Below are 19,899 nucleotides of genomic sequence, written 5' to 3'. Positions count from 1 at the left end.
ATAGCCTTATGTGGACACTAAGTGGTAACCAAGGAAACAGCTGGAATGGTGCCCAGTTCCCTGTCACTACATCACAAGGCTTCAGAGTAAGTGTGACATGTTGTTTCTTTTTAGTGTATTAAACGGGGTTATCGCCATAAATAGGTTTCATATGAACTTTCATTAGAAACTGAATGATATTAATTTGATTCAGATTTAATGTCAGATTACTTAGGTTTATAGACAGATGTGTAACTGTATATTGTTTTCTTGATTTGTTTAAAAGAAAATAAATTGTGGTTCCCATCATATAATTTTGGGGAAATTGTTTTTTTTTACAATAAATCTTTAGCATTGTACAGGTATAGCAGATGTATGTGTTATGAAATAATGATCGAGATCAGAAATTACTAAAAGAAGTTATTAACTGAGATACAAATGATTTGCCTCTGAATCTCGGACCTGAGAGATATTTCATCATTCAGATCCTGATTGAAGCCGTTGTCAAGGGAACTGTGACAGGAGATGCTGCCCTGGATGACCTTTCCTTTACCAATGGTGTTTGTGGCTGGGCCCCAACTAAAGCATCCCCTCCTAATCTGACAACACCTCCTACAACACCAGCTACCACTCCAGCAACTACTCTTAGTAAGTGTTAAAATATGTAACTGCATTCCATACCAATTATATGTTGATGCTGAGCTTCCTAAAGATTCACCAAAGTTTTCATTAAGATAATTAGTATAGATAAGATAGTCTGAGGATTATTGAGATTCAAGTAATTAGTGTTGGAAATGGTCATCAAAATCCAAAATAAACTATTTCTCAAATATTGAATCATTGAACAATAATTAATTTTTCATTGTTTGTATGCAGAATGTAGCTTTCTGATAGGTTTAGATAGAGTTTTTATTTTCATTTAAGCATTCAGAGGTTGATTTTTTTTATTTTCATATGAAAAGAATTTTTTTTGCAAACTGTATGAATCCGTGTAGCGGATTCTTGCAAAGATTGCAAAAACATTCTTTTCATACCCCAATGAAAATAAAAAAAATCAACTTCAATGCTTATAATTAATTTCAGTTAATTGTCTTTTTCTAATTCAAAACATGTTTTATGTACAATTTTACGGGTTTTATTTGGGATTCTTTTTCTCAATTGTCGTATTGTGACGTCACATTTTTTGCGCCATTCTCGGAATTTCTTTCATAGAAGAATGAAAAGAATTTTTCGACCAATCACATTAGACTATTTACCATGAAAACAAAGAAAAATTAATTATACTTCTATGAAAAAAAAATTGGCTCTGCCCACCTGATAATGATCGGAGGAGTCAATGGCAATGTGCCACCTAGAGGAACTACTAAGTAGTGGAAGGTAACAATTACATGCGTGGTGGATCGAGTGAATTTAGCTCTGTAAGCTCACAGTCCTTCAGTGTTGTAAACAAGAGAACTGCAACTGAATGTTAAATATTTGAATACATTTTATAGAGAAGAAAAGTAAAACAAGAAGTCAGTAACAGGTAATAAGAATACATCTGCCAGATTGCTGTGTCTTAGGTGTTGTGATTCAGGTTTTATTGTGAGGTGTTAGGGCTCAGATGTTAGGAGTTGGGGTTCAGATGTTAGGTGTTAGGGTTCAGATGTTAGGAGTTGAGGTTCAGATGTTAGGTGTTGGGGTTCAGATGTAAGGTGTTGGGGTTCAGATGTTAGGTGTTAGGGTTCAGATGTTAGGAGTTGAGGTTCAGATATTAGGTGTTGGGGTTCAGATGTTAGGTGTTGAGGTTCAGATGTTAGGTGTTGGTGTTCAGATGTTAGGTGTTAGGGTTCAGATGTTAGGAGTTGAGGTTCAGATGTTAGGTGTTGGTGTTCAGATGTAAGGTGTTGGGGTTCAGATGTTAGGAGTTGGGGTTCAGATGTTAGGTGTTGGGGTTCAGATGTTAAGTGTTGAGGTTCAGATGTTAGGTGTTGGGGTTCAGATATTAGGTGTTGGGGTTCAAGATTTAGTGTTAGGTGTTGGGGTTCAAGATTTAGTGTTAGGTGTTGGGGCTCAGATGTTAGGTGTTGGGGTTCAGATGTTAGGTGTTGGGGTTCAAGCTTTAGTGTTAGATGTTGGGGTTCAGATGTTAGGTGTTGGGGTTCAGATGTTAGGTGTTGGGGTTCAGATGTTAGGTGTTGGGGTTCAGATGTTAGGTGTTGGGGTTCAGGTTTTAGTGTTAGGTGTTGACCTTCATGAACAAGTTCATTTTGCTTTATTAAGATCCACCTATCACCAGCTGTAACTTTGAATCGGGGATTTGTGGATGGACTCAATCTCATAATGACCAGTTTGACTGGACCAGACAGAAAGGTCGTACAGCAACTTCCAACACTGGGCCAGTCAGTGACCACACAACTGGACGTGAGTTATTTTAATACGTTTCTGACCTGTTTGTATGGTGGCATGTTTTATATTAATCTCTTCATATATATATAGCATATCAAACAAGAGGATTGAAAATGCCTTAAAAACGAATGTTCTATAATTACAGATGGCTATTACATGTTCATCGAGGCTAGTTCACCTCGCCGGAATGGGGATAAGGCACGACTTGTGAGCCCCCCCATCACAGGACATGGACAAATGTGTCTCAACTTCTGGTACCACATGTTTGGTGCCAATATCAATAGTCTCAGTGTGTACCTCCTTCGTAGTGCCTCCCTCGGAACAGCGGTCTGGACCAAACAAGGCACACAGGGCAATGCCTGGAAACAAGCGCAGGTCCCTGTTACTGTCCAGGGCCAATTTTCAGTAAGTGACACAAAATAGGGCCCCCTCTAATTGTCTTAATACAGTTTCCAGTTATTGACACAAAATAGTGCCCTCTCTAATTGTCTTAATTCAGTTTCCAGTTATTGACACAAAATAGTGCCCTCTCTAATTGTCTTAATTCAGTTTCCTGTTATTGACACAAAATAGTGCCCTCTCTAATTGTCTTTGTACAGTTTTCTTTTATTGACACAAAATAGTGCCCTCTCTAATTGTCTTAGTATAGTTTATCATGTATATCAATGAGGCCCTTTATCATGTATATTAATGGGGCCTTTTATCATGTATATTAATGGGGCCTTTTATTATGTATATTAATGGGGCCTTTTATCATGTATATTAATGGGGCCTCTTATCCTCATGGACTTGTATTTAGGATTACTCTGTTTCAGGTTGTCATGGAAGCCAGTAGAGGAGTGTCCTACCTCGGTGATATTGCCATTGATGATGTTTCCCTGACTACAGGAAGTTGTTCTGGTAATATAAGCCTCTGTTTATTTGATTTAAGTTGAAGTATATCTTTTTTGGAGATTGTTATTTAACTTCTCAGTTGCTATTTGCAAATTGTGTGATTCTGCAAATTATTTATATTTCATGAATTATATTACCTCTTCAGACATGTTCATGATCAAATACATCATTTCCCAAACACTGTTCCAGAAATGATTTAAAATTTTTAAATGATGAGCTATCAAAGTCCTAGACTCTGCAAGACTCCTACATTGGTAACTTGATATCTTCATATTGTATTTTTCGCCATTTTTAGCTCACCTGGTCCAAAGCTAAAAACTGTTGAGATCCTCACCACATAACAATATATATGTAACTATATCCTGTAACTATGTACTGTAGGTTCCACCATTACTAACTCCTGTAACTTTGTACTGTAGGTTCCACCATTACTAACTCCTGTAACTATGTACTGTAGGTTCCACCTAACTCCTGTAACTATGTACTGTAGGTTCCACCATTACTAACTCCTGTATCTATGTACTGTAGGTTCCACCATTACTAACTCCTGTAACTATGTACTGTAGGTTACACCATTACTAACTCCTGTATCTATGTACTGTAGGTTCCACCATTACTAACTCCTGTAACTATGTACTGTAGGTTCCACCATTACTAACTCCTGTAACTATGTACTGTAGGTTCCACCATTACTAACTCCTGTATCTATGTACTGTAGGTTCCACCATTACTAACTCCTGTAACTATGTACTGTAGGTTCCACCATTACTAACTCCTGTATCTATGTACTGTAGGTTCCACCATTACTAACTCCTGTATCTATGTACTGTAGGTTCCACCATTACTAACTCCTGTAACTATGTACTGTAGGTTACACCATTACTAACTCCTGTATCTATGTACTGTAGGTTCCACCATTACTAACTCCTGTAACTATGTACTGTAGGTTCCACCATTACTAACTCCTGTAACTATGTACTGTAGGTTCCACCATTACTAACTCCTGTATCTATGTACTGTAGGTTCCACCATTACTAACTCCTGTAACTATGTACTGTAGGTTCCACCTAACTCCTGTATCTATGTACTGTAGGTTCCACCATTACTAACTCCTGTATCTATGTACTGTAGGTTCCACCATTACTAACTCCTGTAACTATGTACTGTAGGTTCCACCATTACTAACTCCTGTAACTATGTACTGTAGGTTCCACCTAACTACTGTATCTATGTACTGTAGGTTCCACCTAACTCCTGTAACTATGTACTGTAGGTTCCACCATTACTAACTCCTGTATCTATGTACTGTAGGTTCCACCTAACTCCTGTAACTATGTACTGTAGGTTCCACCTAACTCCTGTAACTATGTACTGTAGGTTCCACCATTACTAACTCCTGTAACTATGTACTGTAGGTTCCACCATTACTAATTCCTGTAACTATGTACTGTAGGCTCCACCAATGCAAACTCCTGTAACTTTGAGGATCCAAATTTGTGTGGCTATACCCAAGACACCACTGACGACTTTGACTGGACAAGACAGAGTGGACAAACAGCTTCTGCAAACACTGGACCCTCTGCAGACCACACCTTTGGAACACCTTACGGTCAGTTCATCAAGTTTTTTTTCTACTCGCCATATACAATCATCAACAATTATACATTGCCATGTGATGGTCTTATCTTGTTAAAGTCATGTAATACACTTTTATGTAACAGTTAGTGATCTTATCTAGCTGGTGTCATATACCGTAGTTATGTAACAGGTGGAGATCTTACCTAGCTGATGTCATATACCGTAGTTATGTAACAGGTGGAGATCTTATCTACCTGATGTCATATACCGTAGTTATGTAACAGGTGGAGATCTTATCTACCTGATGTCATATACCGTAGTTATGTAACAGGTGGAGATCTTATCTACCTGATGTCATATACCGTAGTTATGTAACAGGTGGAGATCTTATCTACCCGATGTCATATACCGTAGTTATGTAACAGGTGGAGATCTTACCTAGCTGATGTCATATACCGTAGTTATGTAACAGGTGGAGATCTTACCTACCTGATGTCATATACCGTAGTTATGTAACAGGTGGAGATCTTATCTACCTGATGTCATATACTGTAGTTATGTAACAGGTGGTGATCTTATCTACCTGATGTCATATACCGTAGTTATGTAACAGGTGGGGATCTTATCTACCTGATGTCATATACCGTAGTTATGTAACAGGTGGTGATCTTATCTACCTGATGTCATATACCGTAGTTATGTAACAGGTGGAGATCTTATCTACCTGATGTCATATACCGTAGTTATGTAACAGGTGGTGATCTTACCTACCTGATGTCATATACCGTAGTTATGTAACAGTTAGTGATCTTATCTACCTGATGTCATATACCGTAGTTATGTAACAGGTGGTGATCTTATCTACCTGATGTCATATACCGTAATAATGTAATATTTTTGATATTTTGTTTTTGTATTACCAGGTCATTACATCTTCATAGAATCTTCCAACCCCCGTCGACCCAATAACAAAGCAAGAATCATCTCCCCAATGTACAGCGCAACCAGCACTGCCCAGTGTGTCCAGTTCTACTACCATATGTATGGCAGTCAGATAGGGAGTCTGAACCTCAAGGTAGGGTCCAGTTCTACTGGTACAACAGTCGGGTAGGGAGTCTGTACCTCAAAATAGGGTCCAGTTCTACTGGTACGACAGTCAGGTAGGGAGTCTGTACCTCAAGGTAGGGTCCAGTTCTACTGGTACGACAGTCGGGTAGGGAGTTTGTACCTCAAGGTAGGGTCCAGTTCTACTGGTACGACAGTCGGGTAGGGAGTCTGTACCTCAAGGTAGGGTCCAGTTCTACTGGTACGACAGTCAGATAGGGAGTGTGAACCTCAAGGTAGGGTCCAGTTCTACTGGAACAACAGTCGGGTAGGGAGTTTGTACCTCAAGGTAGGGTCCAGTTCTACTGGTACGACAGTCGGGTAGGGAGTCTGTACCTCAAGGTAGGGTCCAGTTCTACTGGTATGACAGTCAGATAGGGAGTGTGAACCTCAATGTAGGGTCCAGTTCTACTGGTACAACAGTCGGGTAGGGAGTTTGTACCTCAAGGTAGGGTCCAGTTCTACTGGTACGACAGTCGGGTAGGGAGTCTGTACCTCAAGGTAGGGTCCAGTTCTACTGGTACGACAGTCAGATAGGGAGTGTGAACCTCAATGTAGGGTCCAGTTCTACTGGTACAACAGTCAGATAGGGAGTGTGAACCTCAAGGTAGGGTCCAGTTCTACTGGTACAACAGTCGGGTAGGGAGTCTGTACCTCAAGGTAGGGTCCAGTTCTACTGGTACAACAGTCAGGTAGGGAGTCTGTACCTCAAGGTAGGGTCCAGTTCTACTGGTACAACAGTCGGGTAGGGAGTCTGAACCTCAAGGTAGGGTCCAGTTCTACTGGTACAACAGTCAGGTAGGGAGTCTGTACCTCAAGGTAGGGTCCAGTTCTACTGGTACAACAGTCAGGTAGGGAGTCTGTACCTCAAGGTAGGGTCCAGTTCTACTGGAACAACAGTCTAGTTAGTCTGAACTTGTAGGTATGATCACATAATATGATTTTGGTGTTAGCCAATTCTGTGTCAAACGTTGATCATGATAAATTCATACACTGATGTATTACGTCTTGGTAATATTGTATGCTAATATTAACATTGTTAAGGTCATTTTTTTTACAGCTGAAGGTACAAAATGCTATTGGTAATGCTTTTTGGACAAAGAGTGGTAACCAAGGAAACAAGTGGAATGTGGCCCAGGTGACATTAGATGCCAGTCGCCTATCTCTCCCTTACCAGGTAAACTATCTACCTCATGGCTAATATATCCATAGGTTTTTGAGGGAGTGGATACCTAAGTGGGTATTCAGTGATAGACATTATATCTCTGTTTACAGCTGGTGTTTGAGGGTGTGTGAGGGAGTGGATACCTAAGTGGGTATTCAGTGATAGACATTATATCTCTGTTTACAGCTGGTGTTTGAGGGTGTGTGAGGGAGTGGATACCTAAGTGGGTAGTGATAGACATTATATCTCTGTTTACAGCTGGTGTTTGAGGGTGTGCGAGGGAGTGGATACCTAAGTGGGTAGTGATAGACATTATATCTCTGTTTACAGCTGGTGTTTGAGGGTGTGTGAGGGAGTGGATACCTAAGTGGGTAGTGATAGACATTATATCTCTGTTTACAGCTGGTGTTTGAGGGTGTGCGAGGGAGTGGATACCTAAGTGATATTGCCTTGGATGATATTCAAATCAGAAGTGGTCCATGTGTTTCGCAAGGTAAGTCATTTTTGAAGGTCACCTTAGACAAAGTCTCAAGTGACCTTTACCAATCGCCTTTTGTCTGATGTGTGTTGTGTGTCCCTAAACAATTAACACTTTCGACCATTTAACCAAATTCAGTGAAATTTGGCAGGAAGCTTCCATGGGATAGGTCAATCAAAATTGGAAATTTAGTTGTCGCCACTCCCTGAAGGGCGGACCAAAAGAGTCAAATTGACCTTCAAAAATCTTCTCCTTAACTCCCAGATATGGTAGAATCAAATACTCTTCGCAGGTAGAATGGTATTAAGGTGCTTTACCAAAATTGTGAATTTTATGACCCTGGGGTTAATGTTTCCCCCTGGGGAGGGAGTAGAGTTTGTAAAAGTTTATAAAGGGAAATCACATTTTTGACAATCATTTGTTTGATTTCTGTTGGAGTTCATTCTTACTTTGTAAACATTATTAGCATGGGATGACAGCTTGATGGTATGCACATGTTGGCCCTGACTGACTCCCTGGGCTTATGGCTGGGGCAAAGAGGGTAAAATTTACTGAAATATTTCAAAACCCAGGTGACCATTAAGGCTCATGGGCCTCTTGTTTTTTTGTTGTCCAGTTCATGAAAATTATTTACAACTTATGTTTTTAGCTTTTATTACCTATATTAGATCAATATTCATATAGCGATATACCTGACCTTCCTGAATTTACTTTATATTTTCTATTTGAGGTTAATTTACCCTGAGGTTACCCATATTTACAAATAACTAATGTTGCCTGTATCTGTTGTCTGTTATGTAAATAATGTTGTCTGTATCTGTTGTCTTATGTAAATAATGTTGCCCGTATCTGTTGTCTGTTGTGTAAGTAATGTTGCCTGTATTTGTTGTCTGATATGTAAATAATGTTGCCTGTATTTGTTGTCTGTTATGTAAATGATGTTGCCCGTATCTGTTGTCTGTTATGTAAATGATGTCTGTATTTGTTGCCTGTTGTGTAAGTAATATTGCCTGTATTTGTTGTCTGTTATGTAAGTAATATTGCCTGTATTTGTTGTCTGTTGTGTAAATAATGTCTGTATCTGTTGTCTGTTGTGTAAATAATGTCTGTATCTGTTGTCTGTTGTGTAAATAATGTTGTCTGTATTTGTTGTCTGTTGTGTAAATAATGTTGCCTGTATCTGTTGTCTGTTAAGTAACTGATATTACCAGTATTTTCAGTAACTTGTGTAACTAATGTTACCAGTATTGGCAGTATCTCATTTAACTGATATAACCAGTATTTGCTGTATCTCATGTACCTAATGTTACCAGTATTTGATGTATCTTGTGTAACAAATGTTACCAGTATTTGCTGTATCTTGTGTAACTAATGTTACCAGTATTTGCTGTATCTCGTGTAACAAATGTTACCAGTATTTGCTGTATCTTGTGTAACAAATGTTACCAGTATTTGCTGTATCTTGTGTAACAAATGTTACCAGTATTTGCTGTATCTTGTGTAACTAATATTACCAGTATTTGTTTTATCTTGTGTAGCTAATATCACTAGAATTTGCTGTATCTTGTGTAACTTACCATTATATATATGATTTGTTATGCGTAGGTGCCTGTAACTTCGAGAAAGGCTTGTGTACGTGGACTAATGCCCACACTGGGGATAACTTTGACTGGAGACGGAGTTCTGGTTCCACAACCTCCGGTGGCACTGGACCCTCTACAGACCATACCCTCGGGACGTCTATAGGTCAGTTTGGGTCATGAAAGGTCTGGTAAAATCCTTATTGATTAGCATGACCTTCAAGGATGTGTTTGATCTCATGAAACATGACAGTTCTTTACTACTGACTTTGAAGGATTCATAGAAAAGTCTGTAGTCATTTTTTTTAATTCATGTCACTGAAGGTAGAAAACAATTGATGTTAGTACTCATTCTCTTGTACGGTTAATTTTTGCTTATTTTAAGGTAGTTCATTTTCGCAAAAATGAATTGCTGCAGAATAGTTCCAAGTACAGATACAGTAGGCCTTTCATGACTGTAAAGTTGTTAAACATGAAAAGAGGAAATTAAATCCCTGTAAAAATGCAGATGTTATCCAATTAATTTGATTTTATAGTAATAATAGCCGTAACCCAAGCACTAACCCATAATACATTGACAGTATCATACCAACGTACTGCCAATAATGTCCAATACCATGACCGTATCATACCAACGTACTGCCAATAATGTCCAATACCATGACAGTATCATACCGACGTCCTGCCAATAATGTCCAATACCATGACAGTATCATACCAACGTACTGCCAATAATGTCCAATACCATGACCGTATCATACCAACGTACTGCCAATAATGTCCAATACCATGACAGTATCATACCGACGTACTGCCAATAATGTCCAATACCATGACAGTATCATACCAACGTACTGCCAATAATGTCCAATACCATGACCGTATCATACCGACGTACTGCCAATAATGTCCAATACCATGACAGTATCATACCGACGTACTGCCAATAATGTCCAATACCATGACAGTATCATACCAACGTACTGCCAATAATGTCCAATACCATGACAGTATCATACCAACGTACTGCCAATAATGTCCAATACCATGACAGTATCATACCGACGTACTGCCAATAATGTCCAATACCATGACAGTATCATACATACGTACTGCCAATAATGTCCAATACCATGACAGTATCATACAAACGTACTGCCAATAATGTCCAATACCATGACAGTATCATACCGACGTACTGCCAATAATGTCCAATACCATGACAGTATCATACCGACGTACTGCCAATAATGTCCAATACCATGACAGTATCATACCGACGTACTGCCAATAATGTCCAATACCATGACAGTATCATACCGACGTACTGCCAATAATGTCCAATACCATGACAGTATCATACCGACGTACTGCCAATAATGTCCAATACCATGACAGTATCATACCGACGTACTGCCAATAATGTCCAATACCATGTAAACAAAACATTCAGTATGACTCTCTTAAATAAAAAATGATGTTAATTATTTTGTAAACTTTTTACTACAGGTAAATACGTATACTTGGAGGCATCAGCTCCGCGTAAACAAGGCGATCGTACGTGGCTACTTAGTCAGAATTTCAACCCTACCAAGGCTGGCTGTTTCAGTTTCTGGTACAACATGAACGGCCACGACATCGGCACCCTGGCTGTGTATATTAGCTTTATTGGTGGAGGAAACAGGACAATTTGGTCTCTCAGTAGTGACCATGGAAACAAATGGATAAATGGGCAGGCACCAATTGTGTCCACTGCAGCTTACAAGGTTAGACCTCTTTTTGGTCATAAAGACAGACAGAACTGAAGAAACAGACAAAACCAGTTTTAGATTTGTCAGATGTTTGGTTTAGAAAATAATGTTTGAAGTTTCCTGTAATCCTTTGGTAATTTATTTTGATCTCCCCACTAAATATAACAACATTCAGGGTGATATTTTTGTCACACAAGATGTTTGTAATTGTTGGTAGTAAGAATTATGACTGGTCCATATAAAGACCCAGGCTAATGTTGGTAGTAAGAATTTAGGAAGATTTAGAAGTCTAGTCACATGACACTCTAGTCACATGACACTCTAGTCACATGACACAAAACAAGGCCTGCTCAGTACTCACATTTATTTGACCAAGTTATATGATATATAATTTGAATTTTTATTTTGATGTTTCAAATGTAGCGAACTCTGACACAATTGTTTATGACCATTTACATGTTTACATAGTTCTGTGCACCAGAATTTCTCTTGTTGGTTACAACGAGACATTTACATTGACATTGGTGGTAAGCAGGTTGGTGGTAAAAAAATTTAAATAGCAGTAAATCTGTTATTGCACATTATAATTGAGCAACATTGCACAAACTTTTTTTTTGTTGACAGATTGTTATTGAAGGTGTACGAGGAAGTGGAATTGCAGGAGACATTGCCATTGATGACCTGCTTGTTTCCAGCTCTCTCTGTGGTGGTGAGTAGTACAGCCTTACACAAATCTTGTTAATATGATTACAGTCAGTTCATATGAAGTCAAGAAGTTGTGAGACTCATTAATCTAATCAGAGCATATATCAAAGTGTCATGTTATATAGAAATTATTAAATCTTCTTCCAAATTAAAGGCAGTAATCTGATGTTAATCATACCAAATGTATGTAATGTACCTAAGTTTTTGATTAAGGAATTTTTGTAATTTAGTCCTCCCAAGCGAAGCTCAACCAGGCAATCAGACAGGTACACTGCCACCCACTGGTTCCACCACCCCAGCTACTACGCCAGGTGAGTCAGTGATCCTCTGTAGGGTCCTATGTTCAATCTCTGTATGCCAGTTCAGTAACTTCATTATACACTGTACTTCTCCATCAATTCTACCTAGTTATACCTAGTTATAAAACTCTGTGTACTTCTCTCTCAATTCTACCTGTTTATACCTAGTTATAAAACTCTGTGTACTTCTCTCTCAATTCTACCTATTTATACCTAGTTATAAAACTCTGTGTACTTCTCCATCAATTCTACCTATTTATACCTAGTTATAAAACTCTGTGTACTTCTCCATCAATTCTACCTATTTATACCTTGTTATAAAACTCTGTGTACTTCTCCATCAATTCTACCTATTTATACCTTGTTATAAAACTCTGTACTTCTCTATCAATTCTACCTATTTATACCTTGTTATAAAACTCTGTGTACTTCTCCATCAATTCTACCTATTTATACCTTGTTATAAAACTCTGTACTTCTCTATCAATTCTACCTGTTTATACCTAGTTATAAAACTCTGTGTACTTCTCCATCAATTCTACCTAGTTATAAAACTCTGTGTACTTCTCCATCAATTCTACCTAGTTATAAAACTCTGTGTACTTCAGTTCCAGGATCCTTTACATGTAATTTTGATACTGGACCTTGTGGCTGGACACAGGACAAAACCACAGACACATTTGATTGGCTGAAGAAGTCCGGGTCGACAAATTCTGTTGGCACTGGACCACGATCAGATCATACAGGTAGGTTGACAGATAAAATGTCTTCTGATGATTTATAGTCTAAAATATTACCGTTAGATGGCCAGAATAACATGCTATATGTATTCGTTATCATCAGTGCTTGAAATGTGAATGTATATATTTATTAGGCTCTGGATCCTATTACTACATCGAGACCTCTCCTCCCAGACATCGCGGTGACAAGGCCCGGTTCATCAGTCCCACAGTGCCTGTATCTGTGGCCAATTCTCCGAAATGTTTCAAATTCTGGTACAACATGTATGGAGACCACATTGGTACACTTAATGTTTACATGAAGACTGGCCTCCATTATAGTACGGCTGTCTTCAATCGTACTGGAACTCAGGGACAAGCATGGAAAGAGGCCAATGTCAACCTGGTGTCAGCTATCCCATTCCAGGTAAGGGTTGGATTATTTGGCCAATGTTAACCTGGTGTCAGCTATCCCATTCCAGGTAAGGGTTGGATTATTTGGCCAATGTTAACCTGGTGTCAGCTATCCCATTCCAGGTAAGGGTTGGATTATTTGGCCAATGTTAACCTGGTGTCAGCTATCCCATTCCAGGTAAGGGTTGGATTATTTGGCCAATGTTAACCTGGTGTCAGCTATCCCATTCCAGGTAAGGGTTGGATTATTTGGCCAATGTCAACCTGGTGTCAGCTATCCCATTCCAGGTAAGGGTTGGATTATTTGGCCAATGTTAACCTGGTGTCAGCTATCCCATTCCAGGTAAGGGTTGGATTATTTGGCCAATGTTAACCTGGTGTCAGCTATCCCATTCCAGGTAAGGGTTGGATTATTTGGCCAATGTTAACCTGGTGTCAGCTATCCCATTCCAGGTAAGGGTTGGATTATTTGGCCAATGTTAACCTGGTGTCAGCTATCCCATTCCAGGTAAGGGTTGGATTATTTGGCCAATGTTAACCTGGTGTCAGCTATCCCATTCCAGGTAAGGGTTGGATTATTTGGCCAATGTTAACCTGGTGTCGGCTATCCCATTCCAGGTAAGGGTTGGAGTATTTGGCCAATGTTAACCTGGTGTCAGCGATCCCATTCCAGGTAAGGGTTGGATTATTTGGCCAATGTCACCTGGTGTCAGCTATCCCATTCCAGGTAAGGGTTGGAGTATTTGGCCAATGTTAACCTGGTGTCAGCTATCCCATTCCAGGTAAGGGTTGGATTATTTGGCCAATGTTAACCTGGTGTCAGCTATCCCATTCCAGGTAAGGGTTGGATTATTTGGCCAATGTTAACCTGGTGTCAGCTATCCCATTCCAGGTAAGGGTTGGATTATTTGGCCAATGTTAACCTGGTGTCAGCTATCCCATTCCAGGTAAGGGTTGGATTATTTGGCCAATGTTAACCTGGTGTCAGCTATCCCATTCCAGGTAAGGGTTGGATTATTTGGCCAATGTTAACCTGGTGTCAGCTATCCCATTCCAGGTAAGGGTTGGATTATTTGGCCAATGTTAACCTGGTGTCAGCGATCCCATTCCAGGTAAGGGTTGGATTAGTTAGCCAATGTCAACCTGGTGTCAGCTATCCCATTCCAGGTAAGGGTTGTAGTATTAGGGTCCTCTCTGTCATCTTGACATCAAGAGAGGCAAAACAGTTGCATAAAAAAAACAAGCAATAAGTTCATTGTTTTAACTGAATTGTGAACTGCAAGTTAATTGTTAAGGTTTAAAATAGATGGTGTTATAGAGGGTTTTCATGTTAGGTATGTATGAATATCTTATCAATATAATGTAGAATATTCCATATATGTAATAAATATAGAACTATACTGTCATATAGGTAGATTGACTTTGTATTCGACATTGAATTACTGTATACTAAACCATATGCACACACTGCGGGAAAACTGCGAGAGCTTCACGGGATAAATGTGTTCCTCACGAAAGAAAGACTACACATTTGTGCTTGAGAAGGCAGTCTGGACATATACCTTATGAAGAGCAGAACGGTTGTTGCAGAACGAGTTTTGTCGTACGCAATATGTACATGTCTTTACACCTGTATGGGAGACCAGTACAACAGTCCATGACAATAATTAGGCTGTTTGTTATTGTACATGTGTATCATATACACTATGTGTTGGTGATCCGAAGATAAAGATTTGAATTTCCTGTCGTAGTTGTACAGAGAGAAATATATATAATATATGTACAATTCGTATCCATGTATGTAAATACATTGCGATCCAGGTATTCATATCATCATATAGACAACTTCCACAATGATCATGTCAGGGTATCGGGCTGACCATCAATGTCGCCATTGAAACATTCTTTTTAAGAACACCAATGTGGCGCAGGGGTATAAACTGCGGGTATTTCTGGCTAGGCGATTGGGTGCCGTAGATCTAGAGTTGGAGGCCAGGTCAGGGCACGAGTCAAAAAGTCTTCCTTCGTCATTTGTGTTACTATGTTAAATATATATTCTTATGTTAACTGTTGTAAAAATATTGTGTAACTACTGTCAGTAATTAGTAAAACTTGTTGACTGTACTGAACTTGTTGATTAATAATTGGTGATTACGAACATGCTTTATTGACAGTTAAGTATTGGTGTTTACAACTTTGGTATATATTTATCGTAACAATCTTATTATACAGTTGTTTTGTGTTTTCGACCCTGTTCCTTAATAATAGGATGTTGGTTGCTTATCATCATGACAGTAGATATAATGTTGTTGCTGCTAGAATGTATTCTTTGTTCAATAAATCTTTATAAAATAAATCACATCCTACAGATATCTGTAATCTTTATAAAATAAATCACATCCTACAGATATCTGTATTCTTTATAAAGTAAATCACATCCTACAGATACTGTATCTGTAATCTTTATAAAGTAAATCACATCCTACAGATATCTGTAGGTGAGGATACAGTTAAGGATTTCTGTGTTTTACTTTAGTTTGACTTATATAAATGTCAACTGATTTAAGGTTGCCCTGGAGGCGACATATGGAAATGGTTACCGTGGCGATATTGCTGTAGATGATGTATCAATCGTAGATGGATCTTGTCAACAAGGTAATACTAATAGTATAAATGGACACAAACATTTTATTATCAACTGAAATAAACTTAAATAAATCATTAAGTTCATAATTTTTATCAAAGCTGTAATAATGATCACAGCTGTATGTTCATAATGTTGATCAAAGCTGTAAGTTAATAATGTTGATCACAGCTGTATGTTCATAATGTTGATCAAAGCTGGAATAATGATCACAGCTGTGAGTTCATAATGTTGATCACAACTGTATGTTAATAATGTTGATCACAGCTGTGAGTTTATAATGTTGATCACAACTGTATGTTCATAATGTTGATCAAAGCTGGAATAATGATCACAGCTGTGAGTTTATAATGTTGATCACAACTGTATGTTCATAATGTTGATCAAAGCTTTATGTTCATAATGTTGATCAAAGCTTTATGTTCATAATGTTGATCACAGCTGTATGTTCATAATGTTGATCACAGCTGTGAGTTTATAATGTTGATCACAACTGTATGTTCATAATGTTGATCAAAGCTTTATGTTCATAATGTTGATCACAACTGTAATAATTACCAAAGCTGTAAGTTCATAATTTTGATCACAGCTGTAAGTTCATAATGGGGACCACAGCTTTAAGTTTATATCAATAAAAGCTCTAAGTTCATAATGTTCATCATAGCTGTCAGATTTTACATTTAATAAATTTGTATATTTGTAATGTTGATCCAGAATAAATGATATATTATTATGTTGAATGCTGTATATAGATGTGTGTGATGATTATTGATTGGTATTTTAGGTCCAGGTCTTTCTGGTTTTATTGGCTGTAATTTTGAGAACGCCAATCTTTGTGGCTATACACAAGACCATTCTGATCAATTTGACTGGACAAGAAAGAGTGGATCCACGGGTACCAGGGGAACTGGCCCAACCAATGATCACACATACGGTAGTTCACGGGGTAAGTAAAAATATGTACAACAATGACCACACATAGGGTAGTTCACGGGGTAAGTATAAATATGTACAACAATGATCACACATAGGGTAGTTCACGGGGTAAGTCAAAATATGTACAACAATGATCACACATAGGGTAGTTCACGGGGTAAGTAAAAATATGTACAACAATGACCACACATAGGGTAGTTCACGGGGTAAGTAAAAATATGTACAACAATGACCACACATAGGGTAGTTCACGGGGTAAGTATAAATATGTACAACAATGACCACACATAGGGTAGTTCACGGGGTAAGTATAAATATGTACAACAATGATCACACATAGAGTAGTTCACGGGGTAAGTATAAATATGTACAACAATGATCACACATAGAGTAGTTCACGGGGTAAGTAAAAATATGTACAACAATGATCACACATACGGTAGTTCACTGGGTAAGTAAAAATATGTACAACAATGATCACACATACGGTAGTTCACGGGGTAAGTATAAATATGTACAACAATGATCACACATACGGTAGTTCACGGGGTAAGTATAAATATGTACAACAATGATCACACATAGGGTAGTTCACGGGGTAAGTATAAATATGTACAACAATGATCACACATAGAGTAGTTCACGGGGTAAGTATAAATATGTACAACAATGATCACACATAGGGTAGTTCACGGGGTAGGTAAAAATATGTACAACAATGATCACACATAGGGTAGTTCACGGGGTAAGTATAAATATGTACAACAATGACCACACATAGGGTAGTTCACGGGGTAAGTATAAATATGTACAACAATGATCACACATACGGTAGTTCACGGGGTAAGTATAAATATGTACAACAATGATCACACATACGGTAGTTCACGGGGTAAGTAAAAATATGTACAACAATGATCACACATAGGGTAGTTCACGGGGTAAGTAAAAATATGTACAACAATGATCACACATACGGTAGTTCACGGGGTAAGTAAAAATATGTACAACAATGACCACACATATGGTAGTTCACGGGGTAAGTAAAAATATGTACAACAATGACCACACATAGGGTAGTTCACGGAGTAAGTAAAAATATGTACAACAATGACCACACATAGGGTAGTTCACGGGGTAAGTAAAAATATGTACAACAATGATCACACATACGGTAGTTCACGGGGTAAGTAAAAATATGTACAACAATGACCACACATAGGGTAGTTCACGGGGTAAGTAAAAATATGTACAACAATGACCACACATAGGGTAGTTCACGGGGTAAGTAAAAATATGTACAACAATGATCACACATAGGGTAGTTCACGTGGTAAGTAAAAATATGTACAACAATGACCAACCATACGGTAGTTCACGGGGTAAGTAAAAATATGTACAACAATGACCACACATATGGTAGTTCACGGGGTAAGTAAAAATATGTACAACAATGACCACACATACGGTAGTTCACGGGGTAAGTAAAAATATGTACAACAATGACCACACATAGGGTAGTTCACGGGGTAAGTAAAAATATGTACAACAATGATCACACATACGGTAGTTCACGGGGTAAGTAAAAATATGTACAACAATGATCACACATAGGGTAGTTCACGGGGTAAGTAAAAATATGTACAACAATGACCACACATAGGGTAGTTCACGGGGTAAGTAAAAATATGTACAAAATGATCACACATATGGTAGTTCACGGGGTAAATCAGATTTATGTACAACTTTATATTGACCATATATTATAACGTAGTTCAAGGGGGAAGTCAACATATACTGAACTAACTGATTTACTTCAAAACTGGATCGTAAGATTAAGGGCAATTCAAACATATGTAATTATTAACAGTGAAAACTTCAGTATAGAATGTTGGGATTAATATTTTGAATGTTAGATTGCCTTATCATACTGCCACATATATCATTCTTGTATAATTTATATGGGGTGGAAATGATGTCCATTGTGTCTGAGCTACCAAGTGATCATGTCTCTGTTTTGTAGGGCACTATATGTATATTGAGGCCTCTTCGCCCAGACGGCCAGGTGATGTAGCTCGCCTTATATCTGCCCAAGAGCCAGCCACAGGTCAAACTAGTATGTGTGTGGAATTCTGGTATCACATGTATGGGCGAACGACAGGCACTCTTAGTTTGTACCTCCGACACGGTACCAGTAATGGTAACCCAGTCTGGACTAAACAAGGTCATTACACTTTGATGTTATAACATGTCTTTATCTAATGGTAGAAAATTTAATTGACATTTTTCATCTTTGTTGCGGGAGGAATATTTTACCAATGTATTGATGATTCTTTAGCTTTTAAAGAAGAAATTACTTATCTTTAATGGTCATTGCAAGTGAACTAACTTATTGCTAAACAATCATGTCTGTTGTTTTGGAAAGCCAGACAAATAGTTTGATAGTCAGATGAGTTAGCTACATTACGTCAAATACATGTTTGTGTAGGTGACCAAGGCAACCGCTGGGTGAAGGCCACATACGGAGTGGCACCAAACACTCCTGCCTACAACTTAGTGTTTGAAGCTACACGAGGGTCTGGTTATGTGGGTGACATTGCCATCGACGATGTGTCTGTGAAGAACGGTGCATGTTCATCATCTGCATTTGGTATGTATCAATATCATCAAATCTCCATTGAGCATGTTGCACAACCTCAGTGATATGAAAAGATGATGTTGCTGCCTGTGTTGTTTAATGCTAAACAATATAAAATATTTAAAAAATCAGGGATGATAAGTATATACCCAACTGATGTTTTGTTGAAGGTAACTGTAACTTTGAGCTGGACCTTTGTACCTGGAGTAATGTTCACACTGGAGATGATTTTGATTGGATTACTGGATCAGGGTCTACAACAAGCACTGGCACTGGTCCTCAGGCCGACCACACCCTCAACAACTCAAACGGTAAGCTCACTAAACTAATGACACACCCTCTACAACTCAAACGGTAAGCTCACTAAACTAATGACACACCCTCAACAACTCAAACGGTAGGCTCACTAAACTAATGACACACCCTCAACAACTCAAACGGTAAGCTCACTAAACTAATGACACACCCTCTACAACTCAAACGGTAAGCTCACTAAACTAATGACACACCCTCTACAACTCAAACGGTAGGCTCACTAAACTAATGACACACCCTCAACAACTCAAACGGTAGGCTCACTAATGACACACCCTCAACAACTCAAACGGTAGGCTCACTAATGACACA

At 38.4% G+C, this 19,899-nt stretch overlaps 2 protein-coding genes across 2 annotated transcripts in view; both read left to right on the top strand.

The window, feature by feature from the left end:
* Positions 1-8: 8 nt before the first annotated feature.
* On the top strand, positions 9-9,349 carry LOC117335857 (MAM and LDL-receptor class A domain-containing protein 1-like). The gene is made up of 10 exons (XM_033896103.1): positions 9-86; positions 465-627; positions 2,242-2,382; positions 2,513-2,772; positions 3,183-3,267; positions 4,715-4,870; positions 5,763-5,914; positions 7,004-7,120; positions 7,511-7,601; positions 9,192-9,349. Exons 1-10 carry the CDS (start codon positions 9-11, stop codon positions 9,347-9,349), a joined length of 1,401 nt encoding a protein of 466 aa, XP_033751994.1.
* Positions 9,350-9,378: 29 nt separating this feature from the next.
* The window catches only part of LOC117335852 (MAM and LDL-receptor class A domain-containing protein 1-like), a 60,604-nt gene continuing 50,083 nt past the window's right edge, over positions 9,379-19,899 (top strand). The window contains exons 1-11 of the mRNA XM_033896097.1: positions 9,379-9,418; positions 10,676-10,932; positions 11,542-11,626; positions 11,853-11,933; positions 12,536-12,667; positions 12,796-13,067; positions 15,622-15,709; positions 16,483-16,644; positions 18,658-18,834; positions 19,123-19,284; positions 19,443-19,583. Coding sequence (XP_033751988.1) covers positions 9,379-9,418; positions 10,676-10,932; positions 11,542-11,626; positions 11,853-11,933; positions 12,536-12,667; positions 12,796-13,067; positions 15,622-15,709; positions 16,483-16,644; positions 18,658-18,834; positions 19,123-19,284; positions 19,443-19,583 — 1,597 coding nt within the window. The remainder of the gene's footprint in view (positions 9,419-10,675; positions 10,933-11,541; positions 11,627-11,852; positions 11,934-12,535; positions 12,668-12,795; positions 13,068-15,621; positions 15,710-16,482; positions 16,645-18,657; positions 18,835-19,122; positions 19,285-19,442; positions 19,584-19,899) is intronic.

This window comes from Pecten maximus, chromosome 10 (genome assembly GCF_902652985.1).
Source record: "Pecten maximus chromosome 10, xPecMax1.1, whole genome shotgun sequence".
In the NCBI taxonomy this organism is placed as follows: domain Eukaryota; kingdom Metazoa; phylum Mollusca; class Bivalvia; order Pectinida; family Pectinidae; genus Pecten; species Pecten maximus.
The sequence above is the reverse complement of the archived record's forward strand: the minus strand, read 5'-3'. Positions and strand labels throughout refer to the sequence as shown.

Excerpts from the sequence above, each read along its gene's own strand:
- LOC117335857 (XM_033896103.1), top strand. The coding sequence starts at position 9 with ATGTGGACACTAAGTGGTAACCAAGGAAACAGCTGGAATGGTGCCCAG. Across the intron at positions 4,871-5,762 it reads CACCTTTGGAACACCTTACG|GTCATTACATCTTCATAGAA; the intron begins GTCAGTTCATCA and ends TTGTATTACCAG. Across the intron at positions 7,121-7,510 it reads GCCTATCTCTCCCTTACCAG|CTGGTGTTTGAGGGTGTGCG; the intron begins GTAAACTATCTA and ends CTCTGTTTACAG.